This window comes from Atta colombica, unplaced genomic scaffold (genome assembly GCF_001594045.1).
Source record: "Atta colombica isolate Treedump-2 unplaced genomic scaffold, Acol1.0 scaffold105, whole genome shotgun sequence".
Classification (NCBI taxonomy): Eukaryota; Metazoa; Arthropoda; class Insecta; order Hymenoptera; family Formicidae; genus Atta; species Atta colombica.
The window spans coordinates 67,255-82,154 of NW_017259190.1; the positions used below are offsets into that span (position 1 = coordinate 67,255).

The 14,900-nt window shown below is 31.9% G+C and overlaps 4 protein-coding genes across 4 annotated transcripts in view; 3 read left to right on the forward strand and 1 right to left on the reverse strand.

Moving 5' to 3' along the window:
* LOC108690467 (male-enhanced antigen 1) overlaps positions 1–1,615 on the forward strand; it is a 1,844-nt gene extending 229 nt beyond the window's left edge. Inside the window, exons 2-4 of the mRNA XM_018197775.1 lie at positions 428–633; positions 726–797; positions 1,078–1,615. Coding sequence (XP_018053264.1) covers positions 454–633; positions 726–797; positions 1,078–1,299 — 474 coding nt within the window. The 5' untranslated portion in view covers positions 428–453 and the 3' untranslated portion in view covers positions 1,300–1,615. The remainder of the gene's footprint in view (positions 1–427; positions 634–725; positions 798–1,077) is intronic.
* Positions 1,616–1,663: 48 nt separating this feature from the next.
* LOC108690478 (sodium- and chloride-dependent GABA transporter 1) lies at positions 1,664–6,672 on the reverse strand. The gene is made up of 14 exons (XM_018197786.1): positions 6,142–6,672; positions 4,992–5,505; positions 4,684–4,903; positions 4,495–4,596; positions 4,200–4,377; positions 3,987–4,119; positions 3,783–3,917; positions 3,566–3,669; positions 3,121–3,245; positions 2,929–3,041; positions 2,705–2,836; positions 2,354–2,557; positions 2,100–2,267; positions 1,664–2,000 (listed from the first exon to the last, which is right to left on the reverse strand). The coding sequence occupies exons 2-14, from the start codon at positions 5,244–5,246 to the stop codon at positions 1,899–1,901; spliced, it is 1,971 nt and encodes a 656-aa protein (XP_018053275.1). The 5' UTR covers positions 5,247–5,505; positions 6,142–6,672; the 3' UTR covers positions 1,664–1,898.
* A 2,710-nt stretch (positions 6,673–9,382) lies between these two features.
* LOC108689841 lies at positions 9,383–11,410 on the forward strand. The gene is made up of 4 exons (XM_018196792.1): positions 9,383–9,702; positions 9,782–10,248; positions 10,800–10,949; positions 11,021–11,410. The coding sequence occupies exons 1-4, from the start codon at positions 9,536–9,538 to the stop codon at positions 11,263–11,265; spliced, it is 1,029 nt and encodes a 342-aa protein (XP_018052281.1). The 5' UTR covers positions 9,383–9,535; the 3' UTR covers positions 11,266–11,410.
* Positions 11,411–13,431: 2,021 nt separating this feature from the next.
* On the forward strand, positions 13,432–14,655 carry LOC108689882. Its single transcript, XM_018196841.1, has 4 exons — positions 13,432–13,640; positions 13,899–14,120; positions 14,220–14,426; positions 14,507–14,655. The coding sequence occupies exons 1-4, from the start codon at positions 13,490–13,492 to the stop codon at positions 14,653–14,655; spliced, it is 729 nt and encodes a 242-aa protein (XP_018052330.1). The 5' UTR covers positions 13,432–13,489.
* Positions 14,656–14,900: the final 245 nt, after the last annotated feature.

Below are 14,900 nucleotides of genomic sequence, written 5' to 3' on the forward strand. Positions count from 1 at the left end.
TTGCATTGGATTATTTCTGTTTGATTTATTGATGACTTGTTTTTATTTATGTTTATTGTTCTCATTATTAAGAATATCATCAATATCAATCAACATGTTAACTCGTTAGACTTTCCAGGTCTTGTCGTTTGAAATTTACTCGAGTTACGTCATCAGAATTATTTATTTATTGTTTATTTTTTATGATTTTTTTTCTCTAAGTTATATAATAAGTACACTAAATTATATTTATTTTTTGGCATATAAAATTATTACATGTTGACATCAATTTACATGTCAATGTTATGACAATATATCAATTTGTCAATATTGATGAGAATCGAATTGCATATATAATAACAAACATGTTAAAATGATGATATTTATGCTTGACCTTAATATTTGTTTTCATATTTATGTTAATATTTATTTCAATATTTTTGTTAAAGAGTTAACTGAATCTATTGATGCATCATGTCGCCTGAGCCTACACAAGAACCTATTCAAGATAATCTGACAGTTCCCAATACAGTCCTGGATGCAAGAGCGGGGAATGATGAGGAAGACAGTGATGATGAAGATATGGGTATGACAGGATATTTACCATTATCCCAAGTTTCTACCGATGCTGAACCCATATTAGGTGAAGAAGAGGTATAAAACAATATCTTTTTTCTCTAATGCAAAGGACTTCTAAAAGTCATTTAATTTCTTGAATAACTGAAAATGTTCCTTTTTTATTCCAGAATGACGAATGGCTAACCGGATTTGGCGAATCTAATCAAGCATCATCTGTTCCAGCAACTGAAACCCAGCAAGTAAGTTATCTTTAAATTAAGAAAATTACTATGAAAATGTTCGAATCAGAATGATTTTGTTTTATTAATTGTACTATTTATGAATACTCGGATAATATCCAAAAGAGTTTTTTTTTTTCGAGCAAATAAATCAATTACAGTCTATAAATATAAAGATTCAGCATATTTTATTTAGATTGATATCTATGTTCTGCCTTAAAAGCATGATAATAATGTGACAATAATATGTAATAATAAACACAATGAATTTGCAATTAAAAAAGACACTACAATTTTTCAGAGTTGTTCTTCAGAGGTATTGGAAGTCTGGTCGTGTTCGCACAATCGTTCTGACATTGATCTAGATGCAACTAAGATCAAAGAAGTAAAATCCGTAATGGCGTCCATTACTATTCCCGAAGCTTGCATTCCGCAATGGGCAAATGCAATCTCGGAAGAACAATGGAAGGAGCAACTTCTCATACGCATTAAACAAATGCAGGATAAAGATTCGCAGAGCTGAAGTTGCAAAATAAGTTGAGTTGGTTACAATAAAGAACTAAAATCTTTACTGTCAGCTGCACACAACGAGCAGTATATCTGGAATTATTTAAAGTATGATTTATTATAACGTAAAAATGCAAAAATATAATCGAGATGCCCATTGTTTTGAGTCATATATATATTTTAGCATTTAAGTGTAAAAGAATAAAATATTTGATTTTTATATCAGTTAAGGTAAAAGCTGTTTTGAATAGAATTTTAGCATCTTGTTAATGCATAGGATGTATAATTGTGGCATAAGAGGAATATAAATCAAAATATATTCGAACGAATCGCAAAGTTTTTCATTATTTTCGTTTTCTTTTCATACGGTATATTGAAAGCAGATTATAGAGATATATAATAGATTAGTTTAATTAATAAACGTCGTTTTTCTCGATGAGGTTGCGCTCAAAATAAATAAACGCATGATACCTCATCTTGATGCTATTCTAGTGAAATCTTTGATGTATTCTAAATTGCAAACATTCAATTACGCGCTCAAATATTTCCCATTAGCATACTATAGTTCATCGCATACAAATAATCTATGTGATTGAAAAAGGCATGAATGCGATTTTATAATTCAAACTCCGCGTCGATTGCAGCGGCTTTGATTGGATTGAGTTTCTTTCGCAAGGCAGCAACATCGTCTTCTATTTTTATCAATTTCCGATATTTCTGAAAAGAAATAAGTTATCACATTATTTTTTTTGTATTATAATAATTTTTGAATTATATTACGTATGTACAATAATTCTTTTCTACGATATTATATACCTCTGAGGTAGTTCCGGATGTAACACACCAGATATAAATCATGTAACCTGGAATACATAACATCGAGGAAAGACCCGCGAGCCATCCTAACAAATGGCTCCACCACGGAAATTCGTACGTGAGGTATTTCACAGGGACGAATTTAATGATATTAAAGATGAAAACACCCTATACATAAGAGAGAAATACAAAATATAATAAATCAAAAATAGCATATTAATTCAAAATCACGTATAATCTGGAAAAAGTTTTACCACGCAAATGGCAGGTGTAGTAAATGTCCAGCATATCTTCCACCAGAAACAAGGATAATAGCCTATCATGTCTCGTATGCCATCATAAAATCGGTCCACCCCGAATGCCCATGAGACGGAGATGCATTCGAAGAACATCAAGAAGAGTAAGCAAAATCCGCTTACGGCATATGTGTCCAACAATTGAAACACGTACATTCCGCCCTAGATACAAAATTAATTCTGTTTAATACTAAGAAAAATCTGATTAATCTTCTCTTGTCAAAAAATACAAAGTTAAAAAAATAAGATACTTATACACTCTTATTAAATATTTTTTAGGTAAATTTTTGGAAAATTTAATCTACTCACTTCTGTGACGCATAGAAGCCCGATTAGATACGAGATCAGACATACAATCGCGATGAACAATTCCTTCCGTTTTCTGAGTGTTCGCGGCCACTCATCCACGGCGGCGGTGATGAAGCCCTCCATGGTACAGAACTGGAATGCAACTTATTTTTAACATTAACATTAATCCGTGATAATTCTAGAATAACAGAAGTCGATCCTTGGATTCTATGAATGTACGTTACCTGACTATCCAGCCCTATTAGGAGAAGCATGAAGAAGAATAGACTCGACCAAATTGACGCCCCGGGTAGTTGCAATACCGCCGAGGGATAAACTAAGAAGGCCAAACCGGGTCCTGATCAAAAAATAATAAATATTACAATAAAATTATTAGTTATTATAATTCGAAATAAATTAAAAGAAAGAATAATTACCAGAAGCAGCTACATCGGCCACTGGTTTCTGTTGCTCATGGGCCATAAAACCAACCACGGAAAATATGACTACTCCGCTAAGCAGGCTGGTACAAGTATTGACTCCACATACGATGAGAGCATCTCTATAATGTATCAAAAAGACTGCATATGTATAACCTGTCATACAAATGATTTTGATTATGCGCTCTAGAATGACCTCTCAAGTGCTAAAATAAACTTTGCAATATAATAAAAAAACAAGCAAAAGTCATTAGAATTCAGATAGAATAATATAGGAGATAATATAGGAGAACATGAAAAGAAAATTGAACGAAAATAATAAAATAAGTGAAGAGAAAAAATAGAAATAATAAAGTAAAATTAAGCAAATAAAATGTAACAAAAATAATAAAATTAAATAAAAAGGATCAAAAATAATCTACGATAGATAGAAAATGCTTACTTGTAAACATTATTGTTAAATTTGTTATAACTGCCTAGAGCTACTAACGCGCCTAGGCCGAGAGCGTAAGTGAAGAATATCTGCGTTACAGCGTCTATCCATACCTGCACACACAATAATCATGTCAATAATTGTAATATCTATATTCTAGATCTCTACTATATAATTGTAATATCTACAACTAAAGGAAAAATCGATATTATGTTGATGGTTTTACCTCAGGATCGCCGAGTTTCGAGAGATTCGGTGTAGCGTAATACTTCAAACCTTCCGAAGCGCCTGGAAGAGTCAAGCCTCGCACGAGCAGCACCACTAACAAGGCATACGGGAAGAGCGCCGTGAAATAGACGACCTGTATTACATCGTATAATTCATACGGTACGTCCGAAAATGACCAAGATTTATCATGAACTCGCTTTACCTTGCCGGTCCATTTAACGCCTTTCCAGATGCAAAAGTAACACATGATCCACACGACCGCGAGAGTGCCGGCCAGTTCCCATCTTATACTACCCACGTCTTCGATACCTGAGGATATCATTAGGGTGCGCCTCCTTTTTGTAACAAAAGGCGCAGATACTTTTTGATTGCACTGTAATTGATTAAGGAAGGTATCTACTGGACAGTAACTTACTCCCAAAATTCCTTCACTGGATCCTTCAATAGTCCATGGCTCAAATTCCCAAGGGATGTGGCACATATGACATTATTTGGCCAGTAGTCGTCCTGCCAGCATGACACGTTCAAACGTTCATCAGGCGTAATGCAGTAGCGCGTATTCCACGAGTTATCGCAGGTTCTCCATGGTACGTCTGTGCACAATTTATATTAAATAAATGTAATTTCTGATTTTCTACAGCCTCCCCTCCAAAAAAAACAAAAAATAACACCGCTTGCAAAAGTGCCATATATAAAATAAAGTCACTCACCAGCACGTAAGGAAACCAAGAAATAGAAGAGCGCCCAAGCGAGAATGATGATGTAATACACATTAGTCCAGCAGGAAAGCACGCAGGTTGCATATCCAATGCCTGTATGAAGATCAACATTGTCATCCTCCAAATATACCAAAAATATTTTAACGAAACTAAAACTCCCGAGAGCTCTCTAAAATTCACCTTTGAAAATAGGTGCTATTTTAAAAACACCTAGACCACCTATCGTTAGCATCTGACCTAAGGAGAGTTCCATCAGGAACATAGGTATACCGGCCAGTGCAAGCGCGATGAAGTAGGGCACCATAAAAGCACCGCCGCCATTTTTATAACAAAGATATGGAAATCGCCATAGATTTCCCAAACCTATGGCCAGTCCCACGACGGACAAAATGAATTCGATCTTTAAAAGAGAAAAGTACGAAAATTGTATCTATAAGTTAAATCCGGGTCTTCTATCTAGACATTATGCAGATTGACCAACGTCTCACCTTGCTGCTCCAGTTCCCTCGTTCTGGTAGATCCTTGGGCTTCTTGATGATCGAGGACTGTCGCAGGCATTGTATCGCTTCAAATCGAAAGTCCGACTCTTTCTCGCCATTGGAGGGAGCTCGATTGTTGGTGGGCTCGGAGAAGAGGGCCTTTAACTCCTGCACCGGATTCACGGGACTCGCTGCCGGTTTCCTCGGCAGAGGACTAGTGGATCTATCTACCTTGGGACGGCCGGTCGATCCCCTTGAAGGCATTATTCGTTGCGGCGACGAAATCGCGGGAAGAGATCGAAATTGTAGAACTCACCTCATCCTAACAGACCGATCGTGAGTGGAGATCGCCAACTGTGTGTAACTTGTGCTCTTCTTTCTGATTAAAACGCTGGAACGGGATGGTCGTTGAAATGATGGTGAAGTGGAAAGAGACAGGAAGGAACGAAGGGTTGATTGATAATTGTCGTCTATGTATAGGAAGTTTTTGTGACGTGACCTCGTCCTATCTAGTTGCGCCGACCTTAACAAACAGGAAGCCCTTTAAGAACGGCCGGACGTGTTACGAGAGACTCGAGGAGAGTATACAGGGGATGATGATAAGTCCCTAATATAAATAATAGATGAAATTTGCGTTCTCGCATGATAATACCCGCGGTCATCGTCGTCGTCGCGCGCACGAGCGCGAGGTGCGCGTATAAGGTATGACATATAGTAGACAAGGGTCTTGATGATGACGGACGATGAATAACGAGCCACTTCCGGGAATCATAGCGTTCACCGAATGCGTTCTCATCATCACAACCTTGTCCTATTTTATTATTTAATTCATGGTGTCCTGTGCATTGCGGTATCGTAATAAATATTTCCCATATTGCACGTTTCGCGACGACGACAACATATAATGAAAATATCCCGTCTTTCTTATTTAATTAGGAATCAAAGTCGTGCAAAATGTTGTATTAAAAAGCTAAATTTCAAAAGAAATTTTAAATCAATTAATAATTTGATTAGATAACGCGCGCGCAGTATGATGGATAAGTTTATATTTTGTGTCAGATATTTTTCCCACGTAACTTCAAAGAAGCAAAAGGATTCCGTTGCCGAAGGAATGATCGATGTATTTTAGCTTTGCGCGGAAATCACAAACGATACATACGCAGTTGTCACGATCCAAAATATGCAGTCTTCCTGCACCGTCAATGTTTTTTTATTGGTCCTTATCTCGGCATCCTGCTAAATATTCTGCTTCTTCCACGTGCGAGATCACTTCCGAGATCTTCAGTATAGAATATTAGAACTTTTGAAAAGGGGAATGGAGTTACCCCTTTTTTTTTTAACCGAACGTTTAACTGAACACGACTTTGAGGTAGAAGTCTCTCGTACGGATGCCGAGATTTCTGCCGTACCCCGTCGCGATCTACCCCACAATGATGCTCGGTCCCCCTCGAGCATGAACGCACCTATCTTTCCATTCAACAAATTAATGCCACAGTGTCACTCTATATTTAGGCTGCTCGTACGATACGAAGAGATCGGTCATACGCGCGCGAATTGCGGTAACCAAATGCGATACAATATTTTCCATTTTTCCTTTTCGTATCATGTGACTTTTTCAATAAGATAACAATTCATTATTACATTGAAGGATACTTTGAAGAAGGAGGCCGAATAAACATATGAGGATTATAATTAAGTCTCGAAATAAGACAATTCTTCTCTAAAGAATTTTTGTTGCAAAATATTTGTATATATATTTGTATATAGAATTAATTTTAAGAACAGCAAATAAGCGATTAGATATCTTTTTATGTATTTACAGATATCATTATTAAGATGGATGTATAAAGGAAGAGCGGTTTTGCTAAAGTGTCATAAATTTGAATATATAGATACAGATTTGAAAATAATTTTGTTGGATTAACAAAATATAATTTAATATAAAATAAATTATACAGAATACTCAAATAGTTGCTAGAATATCAAAACTCTACAGTATTGCTTATCATACTTGAATTTCCTATATAATTATTTTGATAATCTAAACAAATTATTTTCAAGTCTGTATTTATCTAAATTTTTAAATATTTTAAAATCGTTCTTTTCATATATTTTCATAAAGTTTTAATAATTATAATATGAATATTATAATAATTATAATATGCTTTTCAAGATATCGAATTTTAACTTATATGTGATATGAATAAAAAATTTATGCATTAAATTTTCTTCTGCTAACGTAGGTTTCTATGTAACATGGCGTGTAGTAAGAACTTAGGAAGTCTAATGAACACAATTGTTCATGAATTGTAATGAACACAGTATAATTTTGATCACTTACGATTGCGAGTGTTCATTAGATTTCCTACTATTCGTAGAAAAAAATTCAGTGCATGAGCTTTTTGTCGATGTACTACACCATAAATTAATATAAATTCTAAAGTCATATGACATTTTAAATAAAAAATATTTAAAAAAACTCACTTTTTTTTTTAAGTACATGGAAGATAAAGAATCCAACGACTGATCACTTTACTCAGATCAGAGTTGAATGAATTTTTAAATATTTCTCCAAAGGCAAACTTTTATTATAATTTTTTCTCGTTAAAATTGCATTTCCTTTCCCACATGAATCTACAAATTTTAAATATACTGTATATTTTGATTTATAATTTGGGACTAAAGAGAGAAAACACCTTAAATAGATAATTTTCGAAATAAAAAAAATAAAATTTAATATTGCGTCGTTTTTATCATATTCATATAATATTAAAATAAGATTAAAATGAATAACTATTAGAAGTATTAAAAAATACGAGGTAAATTGTTATAAACTATGTCTTTAAAATATGTCTTTAAATGTTTCTTTAAAATTACCTTGCGATATGAACTTTCAGCTAAAATTCCTTCAGTATAAGTAAATATATGACGCAAATGATTTCCATTGCTTCAAGTTCGTTGTTTCAAATGGTTTTATACTGCTTAAGCAAGAAAAGTATAGAAAACAAAAACAATTGTATGTCGCGTTTTATCAATTTCTATGTTTAAACTAATTATATCATTATGATACGCTTCATCAATTATGTTAGTTGTCATTCTTAGTTTATAATTATTGTTGATATTTATAATTATTGTTGATCAACATTTATAAATTAAAGAATATATTAGTAAATTCTAACAAGATATTGCTCTCTCTATGTTAGAGATAACATTTTATGAGTTTTTAAATAGCTTCTGTCTATACTATATATATTCTATAATATACATATTAGTATAATATTATGCATAAATATATAAAAAAAATTAAAAGATATAATATCAATAAATACTATCCAAGATAATATTCGTTTATTTAATTGTTATCCGATTTGATTCAATGCAATTGTAATAAATTAAAATTATTTCTTAAATTAATAATAAATAAATTAAATATATGTATGTTAAATTTAATTATAATAAGTTTTACTCAAATTATATCTATTTAATATATTTTTTCTGAAGTATATTTCTCGTCTTCAAAAAATAATTAGAAAACATTTTTACTTGTCACAGTATTTTCATTAAAAAAAAATTAAATTACAATTAAAATTACAATTAAATTAACTATTTTCGTACTTAACGTACTTTCAATAACAACCTAGCAAACAAGAATGGATTGAAATGAATTGAAATGAATTCAAATTTTCAGAAATATTGATTCACGGATGTTAAAATGAATGCTTTTCATCCTGAATTTTTATTCATTTACAGGATTTGCATGGAGCATATCTCTTTTCAATTTAAAAATAATATTAGCTTTTTCTATGCAACGCATTATGAATACTGTTCAATTCAAAATTTTGAGTAGGAAATGCAGTTTTTCAATCCAATTGTATCCAATTGTATGTAATTGAATCCAATTGAATCCAATTAAATCCAAAAAAAGTATTCGCTATTTAAAATACGCATTTGGATAGAAAAAAATTTCAATTCATTTTAATTCATTTTCGTTTGTAGGAAGCATGTATTTTTTGTTAAAATAAGTAAAATATATAAAAGAAACATTTTCTTTCTAATAGATTTTTGTTGTCTTGATTCCTCATTTTTTGTATTTTTCTTTTTATTTTTCGCATACTTTTTGCATCTAATGGAGATAATATTTCAAGAAAAACTTACAAAAAAAACAATAATCATATTATAATGCAAATAAATGTACGTAATTTACAAAAAAATGTCATCATAAATATAAATTGATTTGGATGAAAGAATTCAGAATCCAATTCATTCATGTTCATGTAGACTTGTGTTTCCTCGCCTATCACAGCAATAGACATTACGCCTGGCGTAACCTAGCTTAACCCTAATCTGAAATCATCTGAAATTGAAACATTTGAGCATCTTGTAGCTTGCGGTAGCCGGTGCCGACATGTTTGGGCATATTCATCAATATTGTTGACGACGTTTGCTCGGTTGTTCGATATTGAATTCCAGACTAATCCAGACTGCAGTTGCTGCAGTTTTTAACGATTTTGACAATCACGAGAATTCATAAGTTTCGCCTACATTTTCGAGACATGGACAAAGAAAGTTATGCTGACAACAACGAAGAAGCAAAGAATCATACACGGTGTTTTGTCTGTGACGCCGATGTCAAGGGTCGCTTTTATGCTTTGGCCTCTTGCAGAACGCAGAACTCGCAGGCCAGGGTAATCGAGAAACTCGGAGAATTAGTTGGCGAAAGGTGATGAATCTACGTTAATTAAGCGGCCTGCATCTTCCGTACCGATAAGATGTTAAATAAGCTCGATTTCTTACTACAGATACATGGTTGTAATAACTGAGGAAGATGTGATCTGCCGCAGTTGCGGTATCCTCGTTAACACCTTAGATAGATTGGAAATTGAAATGCGTGATACGCGGAATCATATTTTGCGCTTTTTAGAGCAAAAGTATTCTCTGAACGAAGGAGAGCTTCGCAATAGTAGTGACAAACCGAAGCCATGTCAACCACCACAGATCACGAGATCTGGAGTGAAAGAGATCACCTGCAGTACTAAATCGAACGAGAATGACTCAAATCCAGGAAATAAGAAAATACCATCGAAATCTTTGCTGCAATGCAATAAGTGTAAATATACTACAGGTATCGATTCATTTATGGTATATCACTTGAGGAATCATACCAAGGAATCTCTATCTTGCGATAACTGTGGGAATACAATGCTTGAGGTTACAAAACATAATTGTAACAAGGCAAATGGCTTGGGAAATAAGGAAAATGAAACAGGTTGAGTATCATGAATTAAATAAAAATGAAATATTGCAGTATCATTAGTTGCTTTCTATTTATATCAAAATTCATAATTATCTTATTTCATTTATGACATCATAAGTTGAATGTACATTCCTTTTCATTCTAATAAGTGAGATTTAACAGAAATTTTTATTTAAAATCTGTATAAACTCACCATGTATTTTAAGTCTTGTTAATTACTTTACATTAAAAATGAGGTTTAATAACCTTATCATCAGATCACTTTGTCATCAAAGCATGTGACATTATTTTGAATATAAGATATTTACATAATTTTAAAGTTAATATCACTTGTGTGAAAATGGAAAGTAACTATTGTTCCGAGTTTTCTATAATTACACAGGTCGACAAAAAAAGTATCCTGTGCTAGAGTGGAGATTCTTATATATTTTGAATCTGAATATGAATCTGACATCAAAATTTACCCTGGATGGATCCCATTTTGATGTCAGATTTGTATAGCTGGGTCTCCAGCACAGGATTCTTTTTTTTATGGATCTGTGTTATTGACATTGATATTACAGATAATTCTGACAATGTTAGCAAGAATGAATCAATAACACTTTTGAAGCCAACTCAAATCTTGCCTTTTACTCAAACTACGCCACCGCCATTGACATCTTTCCAGCAAACAAATTGCAATCCTCCGAATAGCATCCCTACGTTACCAATAAGCAAGTATTTACCAATAGATTTTAATATATTACTGTGTATAAATGTAAAAAAAAAATTTCTGTTACAAAAGGTGATTCCACGTCCTCTCAGGAACCAGTATATATCTTGCAATCGATCGACATGACTGATACTGACAACTTAAAGAAGATAACAAACTTAGACTTAGATCTTGTACAAAAAATGCAATCGAAAAGCAAAGATACAAAACAGGTGTTGACTGTGAAAGATGATGGAAGTCTGTTAGTGGTAGAAGTGCCAGTATCCTGGAAAGCAAAAGCGCCGATTATTAATTCATTAACGTTCGAGCAATTATAGAAGATTTAAGTATAGTTGCAACGAATATTAGGTAACTTTGGCTTTCTGGCTATTCGGTAATATTTTTACTATTCGGCCGAACATCAAATATTGTCCAAGTATTCGGCCTAAATAATTTTAACGTAAGAATAGAATTTTTTTTAACTATACGCTCTCTTCACAAAAAACTGTGAAAATAATTTTACTAAAAATGAGTACCTTCTACATTGCACAATCTAACAAAGTATCGCATGGAAGTATTTCCTCTGATTTTTATGAGCTCTCTCTCCTCTTGAAAGTGCAATTGAACACAAAAAATATGTATATCTCACTTTTGTCTACAAAATAATATATTAAAAGCTCGTCAAAATCAGAGATGAACACATCAAAACATATGTTTGTTATACCAGAGCTATCAATAGGTACTTCTGACTTGAAACGTTTCAGTATTTATCTTTGTTACCAGGATTGGCAAAGACTTTTTTTAAGAATAAAACATATTTTTTCTTAAATATGTTTTTAATGCTTTAAATATGCTTTAAATATTATAAAAAACATGTTTAAAACATATTAAAAACAATAATTAAACACGTTTTAAATTCTTTAATAAGTTTTTTGCCAATCCTGTTAACATTTCTACTTTATCACTGTTTTGTCATAGTTCCTACTCTCTCTAATTAGCACGTTGGAGTAAGAATTATGATAGTATGTTGGGGAGCATGCGACGCGAACAAACCTTGAGTTATACTAATTATAAATGGGAATATCGCATGTTCACTGTTTTTATTAATCTCCAAACCGTACATCTTGAGCATCTAGTAATGGTACACAGGTGCAAATTGGGATTTGACATTTTTAATTGCAAATCCCTCTCTCTTGAGGATAAAAAAACAGATATATCTTTAAAATCACTCTTTTCTGAGGTATAATTTTCTCACAAATCCAATGATATCACTCAAATTTTAATGAAAAAGCATATTTAACGTAGTAGGGATAAACTGCGGCAACAACATATACAACTGTTAGCAAATTAAAATTTTCGTGGTGCGAATTCGCACTAGTGTACAGTTTGAAGGTGCCTATACTTATTATTATTGAATATTTGGTTATTCAGCATATGACTGCCAAATGTTCAATAAGGTAAATATCAAAGTTAAATGCTAAATATTCGTTGCATTTTTTTATCTAAAGAGGCTCAGTATTTTTACATTTAGTTAATCTTACAGACTGTACCTGTCAACAAAACAAAGTGTAATATATAATAATTTATTATAATTATGTTATATTTATAATTAAAGTGTTTTACGTACAAAGAATATAATTATAAAAAACAATTATAATCTATATTTATCAGATATAAATGATTTATTTTATTACAATATATTAAAAATAATTCATATATGTAGGTACTAAATGTAATGTCTACATATTTTTGTCTTCGAAATAAAATTAAATGATAAATGCAATATCATAAAATATATATAAAGTTAAAAAAGATCTTAATAATTTTTATTTTTTAAATATCTAGATCTTTTTATAGCTTTGTGTTTTTGTATCTGATTAGATAGAGAAATCCTTTTGTTAGAAATTAATTGTGCTTGCGGTTAATTATACTCTTCTTAATTAATTTTTTCTTTTTTAATATATGGAACTTATTATATATACATATTTATAATATTAGTCTTAAAGCTGTTAAAATTAATACTGTTAAAATTTTTGTTGTTAATACTCTGCTGTTTCTTCTTAATTTTTTTATAACACTATGATCTCAAGTAATTGAAGATTAATATGGACAAAGACTTGTGAATGCGAATAAACAAAAAAAGACGAATTTCAGTTTTATTTATTTTTTATTTTTCCCTAGCTTTAAAAAAATTAGGAAAAGATAGCGTAATTAAAAGTATCATTAAAGTTACCTTACATTGGTAGAAATGGACATTGAACGAATTCGCGGATTCTTTTTTGAATCAAATATACGAGAAAAAGAAGTGATTTTCAGCGCCACTTTTTTTCGAAAAACTGCGAACTAGAATCGTATGTAGTGGGAAGTTAGAATGGTAAAAATATTTGCCAGTCGTTAGTTTATCGACTTGGAATTCTAGCGACGTTCGTGACGCAACGTTGGCACCACTGCTATTCAAAATATTTTGAACGCGTCCCAACGCAACAGTTATATGGTTATGACTGGTATAAATCATACAACTGGTCTGGAGTAATTATTTATTCGAACTTATTCGCGAGTGCAATGGCTATTGAGGGGCTTAAGTGCAATGTACTCGACATCTTCCAAAGTGACATCTTCCAAAACAACATTAAGGATGAATGGATATCGTCGTGTCGAGAGTTTCGGTTACGTGTCGACGCCAGAATCGAGCAGAAGCATCTCTATGAAAAGGGTACAATCCCTCGTGTATTTTTGCAAACTGTCGAAAACTATCGGTGAAAATAATCGAACTTACGTAGCAAGAAGTTATTCGTGAGAATTCATTTACAAATACAAGTATTAGTTTCATCAATGTAAAATTAAACTTTAATTTTGGTTACTTTTTATCTTTTTTTAAGAATTCTAAGAATTAGAAAGGGGTAAATAGTAAGTTGAATCAAGATTACATTGATGGAAAGGAACTAACAAGAGTAATCTTTTATCTTTGCAGATTGTAGTAAAAAGAAATTTGTCTATACGGACAAAATATCAGAGTTGCAACAGGAAATTAGCACAGCAAAATCTGACATAGACTCTGTCATATTGCAACAAAAAATAACAGATAAGAAGATATCAAATATGATAAAGTTACAGGAGGATGTGAAGGATGAGCTGGAAAAGGCAAAAGCACGAAGAGAAGCCTTGTTGTTGGAAATGGTAGATATACAGCAGGGTAAGTATACCTTTTTACCTAGATTTGAATCTGCAAATTCAGTATTGCATTATTTCTCTCTCAATCGAATCTATTCTTATTTTATTTTAATGTTTGCAGAAGTAGAAGAAAGAAAGAAAAAGAAAATCTCACAATGGGATGCCATTAAACGTGCATGTCTCAAATACAAAGTACATTTGGATATACATATGAATCTTCAAGAGGATAAGAATTGTCAGTTCATAAAAATATCCTTTTTCACAAATAATGAAGATGCAAAGAATAAATACTTTGTTCAATTATCATACAGTGATAACCACTGGACAGGTATGTTAACATTCTAAATTAAATCTGGAATAACAAATATAATTAGTTAACACTGTTGAGACAGTTAATCATTATTTTAGTCGAACAAATTGAACCGAGAATAAAGAAAGAGCATTTCAACAAACTAAGCATTAGAAAGGATTCTTCTGAACATTCCAGAATCTCGGATATCACTTTGTTTCTTTATCAAGTACGAAGTATATTTTTAAAGCATTACATGAAAACATAGAATAAAATTATAAAACATGTAATGCATCGTTAATTATAATAGCTTGTAAAATAGACATATTTTTTTAAGATAAGAAATAACATATTCTACTTCTCATTGCGAGAGTGACTTTTATTAATAAAATTTTTATTAATAAAAATTTAGATACCTAAAATAAATTGTATATGTATAAGATATGTAACATATGACACTGTTTAAACGTCGGCACGATTTTATTTAATTATATGTACATATATATATATATA

Coding starts and splice junctions, on each gene's coding strand:
- LOC108690478 (XM_018197786.1), bottom strand. CDS start 5,246: ATGCCTTCAAGGGGATCGACCGGCCGTCCCAAGGTAGATAGATCCACT. Junction 4,904..4,991: donor GAGGGAACTGGAGCAGCAAG/GTGAGACGTTGG, acceptor TCTCTTTTAAAG/ATCGAATTCATTTTGTCCGT. Junction 2,837..2,928: donor TAATAGGGCTGGATAGTCAG/GTAACGTACATT, acceptor GTTGCATTCCAG/TTCTGTACCATGGAGGGCTT.
- LOC108689841 (XM_018196792.1), top strand. CDS start 9,536: ATGGACAAAGAAAGTTATGCTGACAACAACGAAGAAGCAAAGAATCAT. Junction 9,703..9,781: donor GGAGAATTAGTTGGCGAAAG/GTGATGAATCTA, acceptor TTCTTACTACAG/ATACATGGTTGTAATAACTG. Junction 10,249..10,799: donor AAATAAGGAAAATGAAACAG/GTTGAGTATCAT, acceptor TTGATATTACAG/ATAATTCTGACAATGTTAGC.
- LOC108689882 (XM_018196841.1), top strand. CDS start 13,490: ATGGCTATTGAGGGGCTTAAGTGCAATGTACTCGACATCTTCCAAAGT. Junction 13,641..13,898: donor GAAGCATCTCTATGAAAAGG/GTACAATCCCTC, acceptor TTATCTTTGCAG/ATTGTAGTAAAAAGAAATTT. Junction 14,121..14,219: donor AATGGTAGATATACAGCAGG/GTAAGTATACCT, acceptor TAATGTTTGCAG/AAGTAGAAGAAAGAAAGAAA.